This window comes from Bicyclus anynana, chromosome 9 (assembly GCF_947172395.1).
Source record: "Bicyclus anynana chromosome 9, ilBicAnyn1.1, whole genome shotgun sequence".
In the NCBI taxonomy this organism is placed as follows: domain Eukaryota; kingdom Metazoa; phylum Arthropoda; class Insecta; order Lepidoptera; family Nymphalidae; genus Bicyclus; species Bicyclus anynana.
This window is the reverse complement of record NC_069091.1, coordinates 12758350-12780246: the sequence shown is the minus strand read 5'-3', so window position 1 is coordinate 12780246 and position 21897 is coordinate 12758350. Positions and strand designations below refer to the sequence as shown.

The following is a 21897-nucleotide window of genomic DNA, read 5'->3' as shown; positions in this document are numbered from 1 at the left end:
AATATGCATTCTAGTATATGCAAAAAAAAAAATTAAAAATAAGCAAATCAATGAAACTAAAACGAGCGCAACATGTGATTCCTACTATTTTCCCGCCAAACTCAACTTTTTCTCTATTTCATTCATTAGTGTAGTTAGGTAGGTTAGGTTAAGTATCCATACTTAACCTGATTAGCGCTTAAATTCTTATTAATGGTCTAAGCTTAAAATAGTACCTATCCTAATTTATCTATTAGGTAGTAGTTAACAAGTCAATCAAATTAAGGTTATCTATAACTATTAAAGTAACTCATTTAAAAATAGATAGGTAATTTGTTTTGAGACTACTAAGATAACAAAACCACTAACTGTACAAATAAAGTCGTCGTCTTCGACATTGCTATAGGTACATTTACTCGTATTTATTGGAAAATATGCTCACGTTTTACTATATTTATTATATTAATAAAAAAAAAATATCATGATAACCTAAATTTTTAAAGCATAAGTTACTACCACAATTTAACGAACTCATCAACTCAATGACACCTCATAAGTTTAAACCTACACCCACGGTTACAAGTCCTGGGACTTGCTTGCTCGAAATGTTTCCTCTATAATAAATTATAGTATAAATTATACTATAATTTATTATAGAGGGGTAGCAACGACATGGATTATACTGTATAATCCATGTCGTTGCTACCCCTCACGTTATAAGAAGAAAGAATATTTAATTAATATACCTACCTAAAAAGCTTTTAAATATTTATAGGTAGGTCCTCACATACTATAGTATGCGCATTATCATCTGAGTCGTCCGGTCATAAAAGTCAAAAAAGATAGGAATGTGCAGCGCGCCTACCTGCGCACCCTAATTATCGATAAACGGCTACCTGCGCACGTGCTAATGATGAGTCAATAATGATTTGGACGATTCTGATTGGTCGGTTTCTAATGTAATTGCATTGCGTATTTTTTTTGCTATAAATGTGTTTACTGCAATTAAATAAATACATTCATGTGTTACTCGTTGCGCACTATGGATACTAATATATAATAAATTTGGCAGAAGACGAAGATTCTGATGATGAAGACTCAGATGAAGATTAATTTTATTTAGTTAATAATTATATAATATGAAATATGTATTATATTAAATCAAATATTGTTAATTTTTTTAATTTTGTGAACAAGATACGATAATAAACTTTACTTATCGATAATATGTCTTTCATTGTTACACCCTTCACTAGACGGCTCCATAAGACCCATAAGTGCAAGCGAGATAGATATAGAGAAATGATTTATGGCCCTAAGACTCAGTTGTTAATGCTATTAGTATAACATTCAGGATTCGCTACTGCCTTTCTTTTATTTTAGGCTCGTAGAAACAATAGTACGAAACTAAAGGCTTACTTATCACAAATTACTCTAACTCTTGTCAAATGCAGCCAAAGGGCATTTCGCATTTTCGGAGCCAACGTAACAACATATTATGGCCAACATCAAACAAATACAAACATTGGCAGTAGGTATTAAAAACCGGTGTTCGCTATCAGTTGATGTTATGTATTACGTGCCTATATTACATAGCGTTTCGCAGTCGTTTCATCGCAGTCGTGCAATTACAACGAAGGAGATTACATCGACACCTCCGTTTTGTCCCGTTTGTGTTACATTAAACTAAAAATAACACCAAAATGACCGAAGATTACCGAAATAACCCTTCGATAGCCAACTTCGTCGAATATTTGCGAATACCGAGCGTTCAACCCAATGTCAATTATGGTGAGTTAATTTAATAATTACATGTAAAAATAATAATATTGTGAATGTCGAAATGTTGTTCTGGTCTTGCGTGGTAAGTATTTAGACGACCTACTCAGAAGCGCGCGTATGGTGTTCCAGATTGTTTTTTCTTTTGTAACTAATATAGAGCGATCGACTAATTACAGGCAGACGAATCGATTGCGTAGGTTAAGCAACGTTGATCCAACTCAATAGATATTCCACTTGGATTCCTCGTGGATTGACTGGTTGTAGATCAATTTATTTATTTATTGGATTACAAACATATTTTTTTATAAAATAAAAGATAAGCCTTGAAGGGTAACGGCTCTATGGTTTTTTTTTTATTTAATATTAAATTGTCATGCACTTGACAGAGTAGCGGGTTTATTATTATGGTGTCTCATCTTATTAAGATAAATTATCTTATCACTGATAAATTGCTTATAAGCTTTAGAGTATTGATAAAATCCTATTGTGTTCTGCAGAACGTTATTTGTTAAGATAACTAGGTCCTAGATACCTACCTGGCTGACTACCAAATATAATTTAAAAATTTTTGGTTCTGCCCAGTGGCGTAACTACGCCATTTCAATTTGAATTCATTGGATAATTCTCCAGGAAATCGTTTTTTTTTTAATATTATATTACTTACGAGCTAACGGCCTCGAGGGATGGTGTTCCTTCGACTAGTAGCATTTCGACAGCTCTGTCATCCAGTAGTTACGCCACTTATTCTGTACTTTCTGCTTATCTTTTGTAGCACAAATCCTTAATGGTGGTTATAAGATTAGGATGAGAAATGTACTTACCTAACCTCTTCTACATATAGGTAGGTAAGTACATAAAATTCTCGTGTCACAATGTTACTTGCCATAGACACAGTAAATTTTACCGAACAGGTACAGTCCTGACTCCGAAACGGCTTATGCGATTTTAATAAGTACATACATAATTCATCATCATCATCATATCAGCTGATGGACGTCCACTGCAGGACATAGGCCTTACAAAGGGACTTCCAAACATCACGATACTGAGCCACCTGCATCCAGCGAATCCCTGCGACCCGCTTGATGCCGTCAATCCACCTGGTGGGGGTTCTCCATTCCCACATACATAATTATAAGTTTTATAATTATGTGTATTTGGTAGCTCTGAGAATAGGTTGTTATGTACTTTAGTTACTCCTAAGTGATACTCCATACAGCGCAATTTTTTTATCTTTAATGTTTTTTTACATTTTTTTCATGTAGCATTAAAAAATACATACATAATTTTGTTCCTTCTTTCATCAACTCCTATTTTATAAAGCAAAACAACGTTTGCGGGATCTATTAGTGAAGTCCGTACGTTGTCTAGCCTAAATCTCACTGCTATTAAGTACAATTGTTTCAACCTAAGTAGGTAGCCTCACTAAGTAACAACAGGCCACAGGGAATACACACGCGTTCGATACATTTAAATTGAATAATAAGCACTTTCAGTGCTATTTGCCACCGCCATTCAGGAACTCTTCATCTGCACGTACCGTAATGGAGTGGGTACTAGATAGTAATCTGCTATTATCTACCACAATGTTCCCCAATGACCCTAGCCTACAATTGTTGTCATTTGTCAATCAAACAATTCAGCTCCTACCTACACTTCATGATCTTGCAACACCAACTGCGAATACCTATAGCCTAACTCTATCATGCTACAGTAATAATTTCAGAAAGATATTAGACTTTAGAGTTTATACAATCACTAGCGGACGCCCGCGACTTCGTCCGCGTAAAAATCGATGTTAACTTTCAACCCCTATTTCACATTCTATTTTGCAAGTTTTATAACTTATAAATAGTCCACTTATCATTTTACATTTACAAATGTACCTAGAAAAATTAAGGACTTTCCGTACAAACTTTCTACCCCTACTTCACTCATTTCTGATTTTTTTTTCGCGACAAAAAGTATCCTATTATCCTTCTACGTATTATGGTCTCAAATCGTCTTAAGTATCATTTGAATTCATTCTGTAGTTTCAGCGTGATGCCCGGTCAAAAAAAAGGCAAACAGACAGACAAAAAATAGAAAATAGGCTTCAGTATCTACCCTACTCCTACCCTACCCGTGCCCTAACTGTATCCTACCCCTACCCTACCCGTACCTTACCCTACCCGTACCTTACCCTACCCGTAATTTCTTCCCTTTCCCTACCCCTAGGATAGGGGTAGGCCCTACCCCTACCCTACCCCTAACCTAGGCATACACTCCCCTACCTCGCCCTACCCCACCCTACCCCTACCCTACCTTTACCCCTACCCTACCCTACCTGTACCCTACCCTACCTGTACCCTACCCTACCCTGCCCTATACCTTCCCTACCTTACCTCTACCCTTAGCAAAATCGGTCCAGCCCTATGAGCGTGGTGCGATGACAAAGGAAAATAGAGACTTCTATGCTAAAATTATAATCTTTGGACCTACTGGACCGATTTGAAAGATTGTTTTACCAATAGAAAGCTACGTTATTTGCGAGTGTCATAGGCTATATTTGATTCCCATATTCACACAGGAACGGGAACTACGTAATTGAAAGCGCGGGGCGTCATGTAGCGGAATTTCTGCGTCTTTTAGAAATTTTGCATTATCTCCGAAACTATTTAACTAATTAACATACTATAAAGGGCAAATCTTATCTCCATAATATCCTTGTGATTATTAAATAATTTATTTTGATAAGGATTTAAGTTAAGTAGCATAAATAATGACGCAAACCTAAGTATATACAATTTATAATTTTTAAAACACAAAAGGTACTATATCTGCTAATATATAGAAGATAGATATATGGTGTCGCGGACTTTTTTGTAGAACTTTTAAAGATAAATAAAGCCTTCATACAATAATTTCAATTTTACACAATGGTTAAGGCAGCGCATGCGAATAAGACTGCTTAAGAGGATTTTCGGCCCGACCTGTATGACAAAAACTGTGTTAACTCGGCGAATATATATCATACTAATATAAAATATAGCCTATAGCACTCCCCGATGATGTAGCATTCTACTGGTGAAAGAATTTTTGAAATCGGACCAGTAGTTCCGAAGATTACCCCATTTAAAAAATGTGACAAACTTACAAACTTACAAACTTTACCTCTTTATAATATTAGTATAGATGAACAATATTAACTAAAAATTAAATATTTAATCGGCGACGATAAATGTTCCTAAATGTAGTTCCTAATAAAAATTAAAGAATCTTCATGAGAACCACAACTGATTCAACTTATCTCTTGATCCAATAGAGTTAACCCAAGAAGTATCAATGGCTTTCTAATAGCGGTAAAAAGCTTAGACATTATCATTAATTAGAATTGTATTGTTGTGATAGAGAATATGTAATTTCAGATTTTTAAGCAACAATCACAACCAATGAGCCTGAGATGCGCTTAATTTGTCTACAGATTTTCTCTCTCTTTTATTGCAATGTGACGAAAAAAAGAGAGATGTAGGCAAAATTTATCAATATCTCTTGGACCTGATCTTACGGAGGGCTGATGGTAGCTGATTTTTAAGCAATACTAATAAGTTGGTATTAGTGTAAGGACTGGGCTAGAAACGCTCTCCAAGGGAAGTTGGATGCTTAGAAAATCGCTATCCATTTACTCTGTTTTGAGTCACTAGTCACAGTGCATTCCATAATGTTTTAATCGACAGTTTCTCGAATTTGTAATGTAACTCTTTTTTTCTTTCACACTACTTTAGTAAGACCAAACTGTCATGCTCTACCAATAGCGCTGTTTAGTTGCGTTGGTACGTTGTCGGGGGTCGCATTCTGGCAGACCAAACAAGGCCTAACAAAGCCTGTGGAGGAAAATTGACTTATAAAACATCCTTACAGAATAGCGCAATTGTTGACAATTGACATCGTATTAGAATAGCGTTCTTGCTGATTTGCGCTGTGACAATTGTATTATACAATCCATCAATGTATTTGCAATGCTTCAGATGGATGCGTCGATTTCCTCAAACGGAAGAGCGTTGAAATGGGCCTCCAGTTCAAGATATACGAGTTGGTGCCTCGGAAACCGATTGTCGTCCTGACCTGGCTGGGACAGGAACCCGCGCTTCCGGCAATTCTGCTCAATTCGCATATGGATGTCGTACCTGTGTTCGAGGTTCGTAATAGTAGATTTCCGAGTTCATAGATTAAATACCAGAAGTATAAGAGAATTCAAATAGGTAGAATATTAACATGTACAATACTTAGATAAAATGTAAAAGGAGAAAGTATTTGTTATATATTTAAGAAAGAAAGACGCGGTTTGACCCATATACTTTCCATTTCCGGAATATTTACGGGGATAAAATATAGAATTTTATTATTTCCCTGATAATATAAATTTGTACTCACACTCACCTGATGCTAAGTGATGATGCAATCTAAAATGGAAGCGGTCTGACTTGTTAGGAGTAGGATGAAAATCCACACTCCACACTCACACACAGTCAAAATGTTATTATGGACCATTAATATCTAACATTACGGAGTTAATATACCCGAATTTTACAAAGAATTAAAAACAAATTACTGTAGGAGAAAACGAATTGACCCGCCGCGCAGGTCAAAACCGCCTATAACAAGGGACAATTGACTTTGCAGTTGGCCATTAAAAACTGTCTGATAATGTTGATGGTGATGACATTTTTACTTTTTAATGTTCATAGAACAGCTGGACGTACCCACCTTTTAGTGGGCATATCGATGAAGATGGAAAAATTTTCGCTCGCGGCTCCCAAGACATGAAATGTGTCGGCATCCAATACCTCGAGGCTATACGAAAAATAAAGAATGCTGGGGTTAATTTAAAACGAACCCTGCACATAAGCTTCGTACCTGGTAAGTATTTCAAATCGTATTTATTGTCAAATTTTTACAAGTTTTTATTTAACAAGGCTTGTTGGCATGTCTGCATTGGCGTAACTGTAGGTTGGCAGAACTGATCAAATAACCCTATCTCGACAAAGCCTCGCCCAAGAGGCAGTAAACTCAAAAGTAAGCTAATATTCAAAAAAATACAACGTGAGGATTTTACTGAGGATCCAAGTAATTTGCCACGGGCCTCAGATAGTTACGCCACTGTAAGTAAGGAACAAATTTTGGAAACTAAATTAAAACCACTCACCGACGTTCCCTTTGTGGTGGAAGGTGGAAGGTGACCGGCGATATCATACCGTGGAGATCTGACGATGGAATTGGAAGGTGGCTATAGAAAATCATGAACTCTACAAGATGAACCTATCTAGTTTGGTCTCATTTATCTTGGAAACAACTTTAAATGTTTGATGAACTGTCTATTTGTGTTTTGAAATCACAGAGAGACAGTTCAATTTCATTTATGTGTATGTATTGATTATGTAATAGATGAAGAAATTGGCGGCCACGACGGCATGAGGAAATTTGTTCTCACAGACAGCTTCAGAGCGCTGAACATTGGCTTCGCTCTGGACGAGGGGATGGCTAACCCTGGTGAAGAATTTGTCATATTCAACGGAGAAAGAAGCATTTGGCGTAAGTAACTATGTAGTCGATTTAGTTAATATCTCCTAACTATTCACTTTAATTCATTTCTTCTTATACCTACTTCAATAACATGAGGAAACGTTAAATTTTCGGGTGGCATACTTTGACCATGTTGTCTTTAAAATTTGTTTCTTTATAGCCTTCTTTCGTTTTATAGATTCAGTGAGTAGGTAGATAATACATAATAATATTATGAAACGGAGATAAGACCTTGATTCGCGGTCGAAGACATTTTCATAATTGTCTAGTTACTAGCAAACTCCCGCGACTTCATCCACCTTTAAACCTCCTTAATCCAGCCCTGTTGCAAAATCTGTTCTTAGCGGACGTCTACTAATTAAAAACTACCTCCCTGCCAAATTTCATCTTTCTACGTCAAGCGGTTTCCGAGATTTCGTGATGAGTAACCTTTTTGTATTGTTGTTCGCATTTATTGTAGGTATATTTAGAGTGAACAAGAATCTAAATTGTTTTTAATGACGTTATATTTTTTCATAAATAGAAATCCACGTCATATGCACTGGACAGCCTGGTCACGGATCTCTACTTTTACCAAATACAGCTGGAGAAAAGGTGAGTTTCCAATTCCAAAAATCTGTTCAATTATTGACTCTACCACCTCCTTACCACCTTATTAACTGTAACAAAATCTTTAGTGTGTTTCTTTTCTAGATCAGTTTCGGCATTTCATATGAAATATTCCTGTTGTATGCCCCGAAGCATACTCGTACTTATACTTTAAGTCATACCTAATCCTAATACATTAAACTGTCTAGATATTTTAGGAATAAAGGGCCTATGAGTCCGTGAGCTAAGTAATCTAAAATATTTAAAAATACATACGTTCTGGGGCCCTATCCAATAATTTCACCACAGGTCTCACACAGTTACGCCACTGGTAGGTAACTACTAATTACCAAGTATCGTGTCATTATAGAACTAACAAATAAATAGTTTTGTATATACATTAAAGGTTACGCAATTTTCTTATAGCTCAGATACATCATCAACAAGTTCATGGACTTAAGGGAAGAACAGAAGAATATTCTCGAAAGCAATCCTAAGTTCACGATTGGAGATGTAACTACCGTCAACTTGAACCAAGTGTTTGTAAGTACCAGCTTATCCAAAAAAAATAAATTAAGTAGTTAAAAGTTAAAAAAGAATCACAAGGTGACTTTACTGCTTAGTATAATTTAAAAAGCTTTATACTTAATACCTATACGAGCAAAGATTTTATACTAGTAGAGCAAAAAATCTTGGTATACGAGTAGCTAACGAAGTATTATAGGCAGGTACATAGCATACTAAGCTATAGGAAAACTCATGTGGAAATTCTGATTTATGTATGTATTATTTTATTTTCATGCTGCTAATAGGCGATCAATAAAATAGATAGGTAAGTAAAATAACAGTTAGTTTCCAAAATTATTTTAAACTGTATTTTTTTTAGTTTCATCTTTACAGCAGATAGGTACAGCTAAGGTGACCGTGACCGCCTTTTATTCAAAGACAAAAATGTTTGACATTAACTGTGTAAGTTTATGCGACTGTACAATAGTGACTAATTAGGCGTGCACGTGCAGACGCGTGTATACTTGCTTTTAAGCAAGTATACACGCAGGGTAGGCAGACCCTCAAAACTACTCATAAAACACGTAATGAAGACGTAAATTTTCTATTCATCATCATTGTAATGCCTTGGTCGCACAACACGTTATTACAAATACCTATTTGGGTTATCGCAATATATTATGTAGCCAGCATTAAGTGAATAAGTTGGGCTCTTTCTCAGACGAATTATCTGAGGACTCTTTGGGCCATAGAGTTTGGGTGGAACAGACACTTTGCGAATATTGCCACAGATTGCCGCGTACATTATCGCGATAAGTGTGACCAGTTCATAAGTTTAAGTTGTGCTTAATTTATTTTTTGAAACCCGATGTCGTTAACATTACACCTATACATACATAATTAATTTTTATTTTCAGGGTGGCATTCAATCGAACGTTATTCCGGAAAAGTTAACCGCTGTTTTTGATTGCCGTTTAGCTGTTACGGTGAATCACGAAGAATTTGAAAACATGGTAATAACTTTATCTATCACTTATTTTTTGGTTTTGTGATAAAACAAAATATTCCAACAATTATAATTATAATTTTATTGCATCATACTACAAATTGATTGACATTTTTGTATTTGATGAATAATAAATGGACAGTATGCGCCAATCTTCTAGTCCTTTCTGACGTGTGAACCTGCTGAATTGCGCAACTAACTATCTATTTTTCAAAAAATGTGTTTTTAATATTGAACAGACGCAAGCATTAAATACTACCTACTTACTAAGTAATTTTACAATTGAACTATAATAATAATATATATCTTCTGACCTGAATACATATTCAGGTCAGAAAATGTTGACTCTATTCCGGTTTCGAAATGAAAATTACATGGAGAGTTTTTGGCGGATTGGATGGTGCTGCCGCTTAAGAACACTGTTTTTTTTTGCGGAGACTAGCAACATAAATTAATTATTCATCATTCACAAAGTATTTTATACTTTTATTATTTTAAATTTTAGGTTCAACAATGGTGCAAGGAAGCTGGTGAAGGAGTAACTTATGAGTTTGAGCAAAAAAATCCAAACGTTGAGGTCACGAAAACTGACAATACTAATCCATACTGGGTGGCATTCAAGTCGGTGGCTGATGAAATGTATGCAGCTTTTTACTTTTTTATTGTACTTATTACTTTATACATACATTAGCCGATGTCCCGCGGTTTCACCTGCATAGTTCCCGTTTCCGCGAGAATACGGGGATAAAATGTAGCCATCGTCATCATCATTAAGCCCACTGCTGGACATAGGCCTCTTGCATGGACTTCCAAACAAAACGGTCTCGAGCCGCCAGCATCCAGCGGCTCACTGCAACCCGCTTGATGTCATCGGTCCATCTAGTGGGGGGGTCGACCAACACTACGCTTTCCGGTGCGGGGTCGCCATTCCAGCACCTTGGGACCCCAACGTCCGTCGGCTCTTCGAACTATGTGGCCTGCTCATTGCCACATCAGCTTCGCGACTCGCCGAACTATGTCAGTGACTTTGGTTCGTCTGCGGATCTCCTCAAATGTAGCCATGTCACTCACAAAAAACGTGGCTGTGGTGGAAAATTTTTCAAAAAAGGTTCAATAGATCCAGAGATTACCTTACGTTCGCCCAGCTTATCTGTCAAAGGCGCCTTTAACTCTACACACATCGTTCACAAGTGCGTGACTCCACTCGAGGTCATTCTCTGCCACTCAGGGTTTATTTGTAACATTCTTAGTGGGAATTGTTAGACCTGACAGACTTTCAATTCAATAATTGTGTTTTGCTCTTTGCAACTGCTTCTGATATGAAACCCGTTTATTCTCCGACATATAGGTATTATTTCAAAACTTGACACTAACAACAATTACGTAAATTAATATAATAATCAATAACTAACCAATAAAAAAATACTCTATTTTATTTCTTTAGTTTTGAAAACAGTTTTAAAACATTTAAAAACTTAAGACGCCATTTTTCTTAAATCATATTGAAATTTGAAAATTACTGTTGCGACGGTTCGTGTTGTACTGAAACTTATGTGACTTGAGAATGTATTACATATTACTTTTGTATTTGTGACGGGTACGACACTGTCGTGTTCCGTATGCCCCGTCTGTATATTATTATTGATTATTCTGTGTTTACATGTATTAATTTTCGGGTAGGCAACAGGTAGGTAGGTTCTAATAAGGTTTTTTTTTTATTTAATTTTATTTTTTTAATCTTACAGGAAGTTAAAGTTGGACTGCAGAATATTCCCAGGAGGTACGGACAGCAGATACGTTCGTCGAGTGGGCATACCGGCCATTGGATTCTCCCCTATGAACCACACGCCAATCCTTCTCCACGACCACGATGAATTCCTCCGAGCTGACATTTTCTTGAGAGGCATAGATATTTACGTAAAATTGATACCGGCTGTGGCGAATGTTTAAAAATCAATTAAAAACTTTAATTAATTTTAAAATTCCTTATCTAATGACGACATTTCAAAAAATGGTTGATAATATTTCAGTCTGATTTATGTTTTCATGTATATTAAAAGTAAGTAATAATAGATTGATTAAATAGTCGTTAAACATATTATAACATAAGACATATCAAAGATATTATTTTACCGAATGAAATCGTATCCTTCATATATTATGATTGTTAATATATGACATAATCTTCAAGTTTTTTTATTTGATAATACAATTAATACAAGTACCTTTGTTTAGTTTTACTACTCTATGAACTTGACTACAAGTAAAAGGCCGTACAGACTACATAAGTACCTATTTTAGTCGAATACGAAGTTTAGTCGTAGCATGATGTTACGTACTTTTCAACACAAAAAGAATTTTTCAATTCTAACCATATAGACTAAAGAAATAAAGACGTAAGTAGATTAAGATAATGGACATTATCTTAGTATATATAATAATAATATATTACCTATAAGTTTAGGTTAAAGTTAAATTACTAATTAGCCACGTAAGTAGGCTAGATCAAATAGATAGAAGTACCAAACTGGCACTTTAAAACAGAGAAAAGAAAAATTCCAACTATTAGTTCGTCAGTAGGTAAGGCAGAAGTACGAAATTGCTTAAACCGACTGAGCATTGAGCAAATGACGGACGATGACGTCATGTACAATATGGCTACCGTTAGCGGGAGTTGATATTTATGCGAACTTTGAATGCATGTAAAATCATAACTATAAGGTATTTTTAATTATGACAAAAAATAGTGTATCTATTTAAATAAAAGCTCTAATGTAACGAAGTTTCAAATGATTTTGCATACCTAGTAACATTCTCCATTGGTTGGATTATGTTTTCGCCTAATGCGTAATCACACGTCGCGTTTTCAGAGCCGACTCGAAGTTTGGCGCGGCCCAATTCATAATAATAATACATATTGAACAATATTTAATAAGTATCAAGGTAGTTGTAGTCACAGTAAAAAGAGTTACCAGATGAACCAAACTTAGCGAGGTGTTGTCAGTCAAAAGCTTTCTGGTCAAAAGATATTAAGTTTTGACGAGATGTTCACATCCATAGATTTACGATTCGACACAAGTTCACATCACAATACGTTTCAATCTCAGACATTTTTTTTAACAATTATAATCGGAACTAATCGAAACAATCGTGAGGACAACACTACTCTTGTTATGCTCACAAAAATATTACCTACATATAATCTGTGATTCAATTAAAGCGTATCTTTAATCTGTGGTAGTATTCCTGAGTAAATATGTTCCTTGATTCAACTGTATTGTTTGTATTTTTATTTTGTATTCAATTTAAGTTAAATAATTTTAAAATCTAAAAATAAAATGAATAAACTATGTAGAATATGTTTAGAGGAAGGAATGTTAACGTCAATATTTACCAAAAGTTACAATTTGGGCCTGTGGGAAATGATAGAATACTGCAGCAATGTTAAGGTAAATTATTGTTTCGTACTATTATTATTATTATTATTTATACTTTTGAAAAACTTACTTTAGAGCAATCTTTAGAATTGTTACTTTCGGAAGAAGGTTTAGTATGTTGAAGTAACGTTAATAATAGACAATTTTTTTTAATATCTACGCTTAAACACCTTTTGTGTGTTAAATCAAGGCACAACAACACAACACAAATCTGTTCATAGATTATTTATTTACAATCTTATGTGTGTGACATTAAAACCGCAAACTAAAAACCAGTCGCTTAGCCAGTAGTCAGACGTGATAATTCCATCATTATCAACCCATATACAGCTCCCTGTTGACCACGAGTTTCCTCTATCAATGAGAGGGGTTAGGCTTACTAGTTGCTATACTTTTTACTTATCTACATTTCTTCCCTACCTTTACCCTAAGTATCCAATAGCTGTCTCCAGTTATAAATAGTGTAACAAACATGACTTTCTTTTATTTTTGTTATTAATTTATTACATAAACAGATAAACAAAAATGATGGCTTACCAGAACAAATATGCAGCAATTGTATATACAAATTGGGGATATCATACCACTTCAAACAATCATGTGAAAGTTCAGATGTTCGTCTGCGACAGTATCTAGGACTCAGCATTCCAAGCAAGTATGCAATTACAATTAATTCCACAATTTGTATTAATATGATATTTCTAGTAAGTAATGTTAAAAAGCAATATTTTTGATAAGACAGTCTGGAAGAATTAAGGGGACCTTTCAATCAATATACAGTCAATATAACTACAACTAGTATATTGTTCTAAAGGATGTTGCCATAAACGGTTTTAACTGTACTTATTAACGGCAATAGAATTTGACATTTTCTTAGTTTTAAATTTGTCATTTATATTTAAAGATATCAATTATAGTCTGGCAAGTTTGTGGATGACACTCCCATGATATGCGGGGCGACGGGGGTAAAGACTGCACAGGTGTGAAATTGTGGGTGCGGGGAAGTGAGGTGCATTGTTCGTGGGTTTTTAATTTAATGCTACATGCCTCAACGGCCCACGCAGACCATCCGGATTGTTATTAACGAAGTTGCCAAGCTATAAATATTCCTGTTTGTTCATTAGAAGCCAGTGTCATGGTTGGGTATGACAATAGTCTGGTGGTAGTGAACTTGTGAATCAAACCCATGACCTCTTATGATACTGGCAACTTTACTGAGGAGCTTAAGGATTTTTTTTATTCTTTACAAGTTACCCCTTGACTACAATCTCACCTGATGGTAAGTGATGATGCAATCTAAGATAGGAGCTGGCTAACTTGTTATTGATTACAATCTCACCTGATGGTAAGTGATGATGCAATCTAAGCTGGCTAACTTGTTAGGAGGAGGATGAAAATCCACACTCCTTTCGGTTTCTACACAATATCATACCAGAATGCTAAATCATTTGTCTGTGGCTAACTAGCTACGGCCGTAGCCTCCCACCAGCCAGACTTCGACCAATTAAGAGAACCTCAATTGGCCCAAACAGGGATGGAACCCAGGACCTCCGTCTTATAAATCAATGCACCACAGACACCATCAAAAATGATGTGTTATGATGGATGTGTTATCTATACCTAATTCTATAACTTTAAATGGTATATCTTCTATCAAAATAAATTATGAACAGTAAGAGATGGTTGTTTAGTGTGTTACTTGGCTCGATTTAATACACTCCTTGTACCATATATTTATCTATACTAATATAATAAAGCTGAAGAGTTTGTTTGTTTGATTGAACGTGCTAATCTCAGGAACTACTGGTCCGATTTGAAAAATTCTTTCACTGTTATATAGCATATATTATCCCCATATTCCTACGGGAACGGGAACCACGCGGGTGAAACCGCGCGGCGTCAGCTAGATAAATATAATTAATTAATAATTAAAAGTAATATTAATTTATTTTGTTTCTTTTACAGAGTTAATCATGTTATGGTCATGACTGATCCTATAGTAAGTAATGTCTATGTAGTTTTAACTATTTTTATGCATAAATTAAATTTAACTTTACCTAAGAAATATTAGTAGGGGCATAGCTACCGCCATATCAAACATATCAACGATAGGGGGTCCCCAGATTACATGGGCCCCTTTTACAGGCCAAAATTAGTAAAATGTAGGTAATCCACAAACTCTTTTTTCCCTGGTTAAGCGTGAGCTCAAAAGTTGAAAACATCCTTCATAGGTTAAGTCACTGTCATATTTATTTCAACAGAGCATTTTCGTTTCTTTTGTGAGAAATCTTTACTTTGGGTGTCCCAACTAATTTTGATACAGGGCTCGATTCACTACTGAATATTAGAATGTATTTTTTTGTGAAATCAGTAATTTATATTATGTTTATTCTAAAATTTCAGGTCATGCCGGTTATGACACAACCCAGATTAGTAAAAAATTGGTAAATCGTTTGATATACATTAGTCTAAAATCATTAATGTTTAAATGTCAGGTTGAGTTTGAGCAGGTATTTATTTAGGTTGATTTAAAACGAAATATTTTTTACAGTAAAAAATGTCAACCGGTTCCCAAAAAAAGTTCTTCCAGTTACAAAAAGAAACCCGAATCAGAGAAATTAAAGAGGGGCCCAAAGCCAAAACCCAAGAAAGACTATATCTGTAATGAATGCACTAAGGAATTTCGTTGCCAAGCACAGTTAGAAATGCATGTAAGGTAAGCAAGTTGTACATGCATATAATAACAAACAAAATATTATATAAACTGATATTATAAATGTTTAATGGTTAAACGTTTTAATGTTTACTAATGAATCATGTATGTTTTAAATAAATACATTCTGACGTTCCAACATGCTGCACTGTGCAGCTTTTATAATCCTGATATACTGATGCTGGTGGCTCGAAACTGATGTACTTGGAAGTCTATGAAAGAGGCCTTTGTCCAGCAGTGAACGTAGGTAATATGTATTCTATACTCTAAACACTTTGTGTTCAGAGTGGACTCAAAGTTGGTGCATACATATTATATACTATAGTAATAGTAAAAATACTTGACAGAATATCATATGATTTTGACAGATAGATTAAGCAGGTTTATTTAAATCAAAATAGGTTCGCACTTGACTACAGTCATGCCTGGTGGAAACCAATAATGAGGTCTAGGTAGGAGCGTGCTCGCCTAGAAGATGCCTTGCGTAAGGCTAGGCATGCTTAAATCATAAGTATTGGAAAACAAAAGCTGCAAGGGCATTCCACATTACTGTTCTTAATAGAAACATCAATACAAAATGTTTCATATAGTATTTGTAGTAGCTAGTGTTCATAGTTTAGAACAATACTAATTATTTTTGTTACTTTGTTGTGGTAATTTAATTTAAAACACTACAGAACCCATACTGGAGATAAGCCGTTTGTATGTGAATATTGTCCACGACGATTTTCTCAAAAGCACAACCTGACGATACATCTGAGAGTGCACACTGGTGAAAAGCCCTTCCAATGTGACTTTTGTAGGCAAGTATTTTGTTATACACAAGTTAGGGTTCATTTACACGAGCGGCAACTGCTACCTACGACCGCAGTCGGCAGTTTCAGTCGACTGCAGTCGGCGACGACGTCGCCTGCACTCGACTGCCGCCGAGACATCGCTGACTGCAGTCGACCGCCGCCGAGAGTCGCCGACTGCAGTCGTCGGTAGCAGCTGCCACTCGTGTAAATGAATACTTAGATGTTTTAAATAAAATTCACTGTTAATATTAAACTTAGCATTAACTTTTTGATTAATGAAGTTTACTACTTTCAACAAATAATTGATAATATCTGGTACTCCAATATTAACACAATTTGTGACGAATTTTGTCTTTGAAGTACTAAATTGTAAATTTTTAACATACTCTTTGTCACTATTGAAAATCAAGTACTCATGTTTACTGAAATTGTATCACATTGCTTCTACAAATGAAGACATACTAACTATTCTACGTTACAAATCATGTAAAAAAATCTATTGTTACAGTAAAAGATTTTCAGCTCAAGGAAATTTACAAGCTCATGTAAAAATTCATACTGGACAAAAAGATCATGTAAGGAAAAGACCTATTTCTTTATTAAAATGTTGTATATAATAATTTAGTTTTGTTTATTAATATTATTTATATAATATTTGTTCTTCAGGTCTGTTCATTATGTAGCAAATCCTTCATTACATCCAGTGAATTAACAAGGCATATACAGAAGCACAGAGGAGTGAGGAGTTATAAATGTGACATTTGCCCATCCGCATACATTCACCAAAGAGATCTTGTATGTATGAGTTTTAACTTATTTTGTGAGATATTCAAAATCAAAATTTATTAATTTCAAGTAGGCTTAGTTGATTGTACACTTTTGAAATGTCAAGCTTGACTTTTTGTAAAATCACAAGTTCGAAAGGCAGGTTCTGCTGAGAAAAGCTGTCATGAAACTCAAGAAATGCTCTTTTTAAAAAAATCATACATTATTATAATTTATAGTTAAAATCATTACAATTTCTTTTATTTTTACTTCCTGTAAATTATTTAATAAATAGTATTGTCTAAACCTATATTATGTAGGTTTTGGAGAGGAGTTCCTTTTCCTTTAAGCTATACACACATTAAACCTATACTTATCAGATTATATTGTAGGTACTGTAATGTTTTATTCTATTTCAGAAATTACACAAAATAAGGAAACATCAAAATTCTGATACTTCTGAAGTGCAGAAAAAATTTAATGCCAACAAAAACATAGACATAATTAATATAGAAGAAAGCAAAAATGTTACTGTACCACCAAAAGACCATAATTATACTAGCAATAAAAGTGCACAAGAAGAAAATCTTTTAATGGGAAATCATACAATTTTCAATCCTGAATCAAATAAAATGAATGAACCATATGTTTGTTCAAATTGTGGTGAAATATTTCACTGTACGAGTGCATTGGCACAACACTACTTAGTTCACCATAAAGTTTAAGATGCCTTTCAACATAATGAGATATTGTCATAGTGATGAGATAACATAGTGAGACATAATGAGACAGATATTGTCATAGTGATGTCTAGTACCTTAAAGGCAAATAATATTGCCTCAGTTCATTCACTCCCTTAAAGGAATTTTGAAAAGAAATTAGTCAAAACACTATTTTTGATTAAAAAAAAAATTGTAATATAGGAAATGTCAGTCGGGGTCGCAGAGTTCAATATTCAACTTTAATTATAATTGATTAACATGAGAATCGTTCCCCAGATTTATACTAATACTCTTTAATAAAGACTGAAAGCTGTAAATAAATACTTTTAAATCCATCAGTTAAAATTAGATTATTTTTTAGGAAGAATGTAATAATTGATAGTGAGAATAGTAAAATATTTATGTTCAAGAAAAGTTTTCATTTTATTTCAAGTAAACCTCTTCATAGCATTAAGTTAATTTTTGCCAAGAATAACATTGGTAGTAAGAATGATAAAATAATTATTTTTAAGAAAAGTTTTAATTTTATTTTAAGTAAACTCTTCTGTTATACGACTATTATAGAATATTATATTATAGATAGAATATTAGCATGCAATTGCTGCTAATATTGAGCACTCTTTAAATTCTTTCATGAAGGAAGAAACTATAAAGTTTATAATGGGACACAGAAATTACGATTAGATGTCAGATCAAGGAGATTAAAAATCTACAAGCTTTATACACTAGTTGATAAATTTATTTAATTTATAGATCTTCACTATTTAACATAATATTATATAGATACAGTTTTAATCATACAGACTTAACGAACAGGCACCCATGGGTCCAAGATGTCAGCAATCTTCTTTCTTTCTGTAAATTACAAGAAAATCTATACTAATATTATAATGATTTAAAGTTTGTGGTATTGTAGGAATAATCTCTACTAAACTGATATTGAAAATTCCTTAACCACTACCCTTATTCTCACGGGAACAGGAACTACTTAGGCATTAACTAGTTAATAAAAAATTTAATTTTTCAAGAGGTTGCACTGGGTAAAAATATTAATAATGAAAGGTATGATTGGATATTATCTTTTTTGCTATTTACAAGTCTTGATAATAGATCAAGATAGGTCAGCAGAAGCTAAGTGCTAAGTGCTAAGCGAGCTCTATCTGATATAAATGTAAAGATTTGCATAAATATAAACTAACTAGCGGACGCCCGCGACTTCGTCCGCGTAAAAATTGATGTAAACTTCTCTACCTTACCCTGCTCGTAAACCTACCCTACCCTACCCTACCCCTATCTTACTCCTACCCTACCGCTAACGCTAACCCTTCCCTCCCCCCACCTTACCCTACCCTAACCCTATCCGTAACCTATCCATACCCTATCCTACCCTACCCCTAATCTACCCCTACCCTACCCCTACCTTACTCCTACCCTACCGCTAACCCTAACCCTTCCCTACCCCTACCTTATCCCTACCCTATCCCTACCCTACCCGTACCCTACCCCTACCCTACCCTACACATATCCTACTCCTCCCCTACCCTACACTACCCCTACCTTATCCGTGCCCTACCCTACCCTACCCTACACTTTCCCTAAATTACCCCTACCCTACCTCTATCCTACCCCTTCCCTACCTCTATCCTATCCCTACCCTCAGCAAAATTGGTCCAGCCTTTTGGGCGTGGTGCAATGACCAAAAGACTATAATTTCCCAAGCGACTTCTATGCTAATACTATAAAGAGGTAAAGTTTGTGTGGTTGTCGGGGGTAATCTATGGATCTACTGGACCGATTTGGAAAATTCTTTTACCAATAGAAAGCTACATTATTTGCGAGTGTCATAGGCTATGTTAGGTCCTCATATTCACACGGGAACGGGAACCACGTAATTGAAACCGCTGGGCGTCATATAGCGGCATTTCTGCGACTTTCAGAAATTTTGTATTATCTCCGAAACTATATAACTAATTAACATACTGTAAAGGGCAAATCTTATCTCTATAATATCCTTGTGATTATTAAATCATTTATTTTGATAAGGATTTAAGTTTAGTTGTGTAAATAATGACGTAAACCTTAGTTTAAAATTTAAATAATTTATTAAAGTACTAAAGGTACTATATCTGCTAAAATATAAAAGATAGATATATGGTGTCGCGGACTTTTTTGTAGAACTTTTAAAGGTTCAAAAAGCCTCCATACATTTATTTCAGTTATACGCAATGGTTGAGGCAGCGCATGCGAATAAGTAAGTTTTTCGGTCTGACCTGTAAGAGAAAACCCGCGATATCTCAGTAGTTATATATGATAGAAATATAAAATATAGCCTATAGCACTCCCCGATAACGTAGCATTCTACTGGTGAAAGATTTTTTAAAATCGGTCTAGTAGTTCCGAAGATTACCCCATTTCAAAAAATTGTTACAAACTTACAAACTTACAAACTTACAAACTTTACCTCTTTATAATATTAGTATAGATAACAATATACCAATATACAATATTGCATACCAGGAGTAGTGAAATCCTCGGGGTGCAATTCAATATAGTGCCTAAGCACAGCATCTTTTTCTGCTAAATATTCACTTCGTTTATTCTGGACATAAGTTATTGCTGCAGTCCAGCCTACCACGCCAAAGATGTGTTTTTGGATACCTAGAAACCAAGTAGTACATAAAATATGATATCACTTCACATTTTTTAAACACGTGCAGTTATTTTTCACAAAATGTTTTGTTATTGTTATTATGTAATGCTTTACCGCTCATAAGAGGACGTTTTGTGCCAAAGTTAATACATATTCCAGTTCCGATCCCAAAAAATCCACCAAGGATGTAAGGCCAGTATTGATTTAGAACAGGCTTAACCCTGTCCTGATCTCCCAATTTTAATAATTCGATAGCAGACAAATTCGAAGCCATTTTTACAATTTATTTTCTCGCCTTCACTCGCGAATTGATTACAAATTTCGAATTCCGAAATTGAAAATGAGAATTTAATGTCAAACGTCAATGTCATTTTGGCAGTTCATGAGCACAGAGAAGAGATCGAGCAAAGAGTAAGAGGAAACGAATTATAGTCACGTGATCTGAAAAAATTCTTAAAAATGGCGCCGTAACAGCCAACCTCTAATATCTTTTTACCTAATGCCCACAGATTAAAGAATAATAAGCAGATAGAGCGCACGGAACACAACGGTATCAGAGGCCATACATCTTCTAGTCAGTACAACACGAAGCGTCGCATCAGTAATTTTCAATATTATTCAGGTAAAATGGCATCTTATATTTTTAAATACTATAAAAACTGTTCACAAAAACTAAAGAAAGAAGATGGAGTATTTTTATTGGTAATTATTTATTATCATATTAATTTACGAAAATGTTATCCTTTAAAACATTTTACAAACAAAGTAGGTGAGAATAAGACTAACATATATTACTCTTAAGGTTAATTTTTCATCGCACTTGTATAATTAAAAATTATTTAGACAACTTAGAGCCGTCCATCTTACTCTTTCGTCATTGAGATCGAGAGGTCATCAAAGTAAAAACAATTAGAAAACAGTCGGGACCTATTATATTGAATAGAATGATATTCGTCTACTTTTTTTAATAGGTCCCGACTGTTTTCTAATTGTTTTCTACACTTCTGGACTGAGCTTGTTTTTTTTCTTTTCAGTTGTTGTATCATTTATGCAGTCGGGTTTTTTTATTTGCTTAATTAATTAATTTATTTCACACTTTTTAGTTACGATAGATGGTGAATTTCGGATTTATTTGTTACGTTTGTAACAAAGTACGATAGTGTATACCTACGTCCAACCGAGGTTAAGTAAATATTCAAAAAAATCAACGGAACCCTCGGTGGGCGAATCCGACTCGCACTTGTCCGATTTTTATAATCAATATATTTAAATTAGTCTATTTTATAACTTCTCTTCACAAACCTGCTCGCACCTATAGTCATCCGCCTCGCGTATTTTGTAACTAATAAATAACGGTTTTCTAATTGTAGTTTTTAAACATGGCCATGA

General features: G+C 34.6%; 3 protein-coding genes across 3 annotated transcripts; 2 read left to right on the top strand and 1 right to left on the bottom strand.

The window, feature by feature from the left end:
* The first annotated feature begins 1582 nt into the window (after positions 1–1582).
* On the top strand, positions 1583–11614 carry LOC112044749 (aminoacylase-1). The gene is made up of 9 exons (XM_024080703.2): positions 1583–1770; positions 5769–5938; positions 6489–6660; positions 7186–7332; positions 7847–7917; positions 8338–8454; positions 9336–9431; positions 9930–10063; positions 11170–11614. Exons 1-9 carry the CDS (start codon positions 1683–1685, stop codon positions 11372–11374), a joined length of 1200 nt encoding a protein of 399 aa, XP_023936471.2. The 5' UTR covers positions 1583–1682; the 3' UTR covers positions 11375–11614.
* Positions 11615–12665: 1051 nt separating this feature from the next.
* On the top strand, positions 12666–18272 carry LOC112044747 (zinc finger protein OZF). Its single transcript, XM_024080699.2, has 9 exons — positions 12666–12873; positions 13377–13516; positions 14827–14860; positions 15265–15305; positions 15413–15577; positions 16252–16377; positions 16880–16946; positions 17038–17166; positions 17556–18272. The coding sequence occupies exons 1-9, from the start codon at positions 12763–12765 to the stop codon at positions 17859–17861; spliced, it is 1119 nt and encodes a 372-aa protein (XP_023936467.2). The 5' UTR covers positions 12666–12762; the 3' UTR covers positions 17862–18272.
* A 303-nt stretch (positions 18273–18575) lies between these two features.
* Positions 18576–20893, bottom strand: LOC112044748 (NADH dehydrogenase [ubiquinone] 1 subunit C2). The gene is made up of 3 exons (XM_024080702.2): positions 20623–20893; positions 20373–20516; positions 18576–18713 (listed from the first exon to the last, which is right to left on the bottom strand). The coding sequence occupies exons 1-3, from the start codon at positions 20780–20782 to the stop codon at positions 18664–18666; spliced, it is 354 nt and encodes a 117-aa protein (XP_023936470.1). The 5' UTR covers positions 20783–20893; the 3' UTR covers positions 18576–18663.
* Between the last annotated feature and the right edge of the window lie 1004 nt (positions 20894–21897).

Coding starts and splice junctions, on each gene's coding strand:
- LOC112044749 (XM_024080703.2), top strand. CDS start 1,683: ATGACCGAAGATTACCGAAATAACCCTTCGATAGCCAACTTCGTCGAA. Junction 8,455..9,335: donor TCAACTTGAACCAAGTGTTT/GTAAGTACCAGC, acceptor TTTTATTTTCAG/GGTGGCATTCAATCGAACGT. Junction 9,432..9,929: donor ACGAAGAATTTGAAAACATG/GTAATAACTTTA, acceptor TTTAAATTTTAG/GTTCAACAATGGTGCAAGGA.
- LOC112044747 (XM_024080699.2), top strand. CDS start 12,763: ATGAATAAACTATGTAGAATATGTTTAGAGGAAGGAATGTTAACGTCA. Junction 12,874..13,376: donor AATACTGCAGCAATGTTAAG/GTAAATTATTGT, acceptor TTACATAAACAG/ATAAACAAAAATGATGGCTT. Junction 14,861..15,264: donor TGGTCATGACTGATCCTATA/GTAAGTAATGTC, acceptor CTAAAATTTCAG/GTCATGCCGGTTATGACACA.
- LOC112044748 (XM_024080702.2), bottom strand. CDS start 20,782: ATGGCTTCGAATTTGTCTGCTATCGAATTATTAAAATTGGGAGATCAG. Junction 20,517..20,622: donor AAAACGTCCTCTTATGAGCG/GTAAAGCATTAC, acceptor CTTGGTTTCTAG/GTATCCAAAAACACATCTTT. Junction 18,714..20,372: donor CGAGGATTTCACTACTCCTG/GTATGCAATATT, acceptor TGTAATTTACAG/AAAGAAAGAAGATTGCTGAC.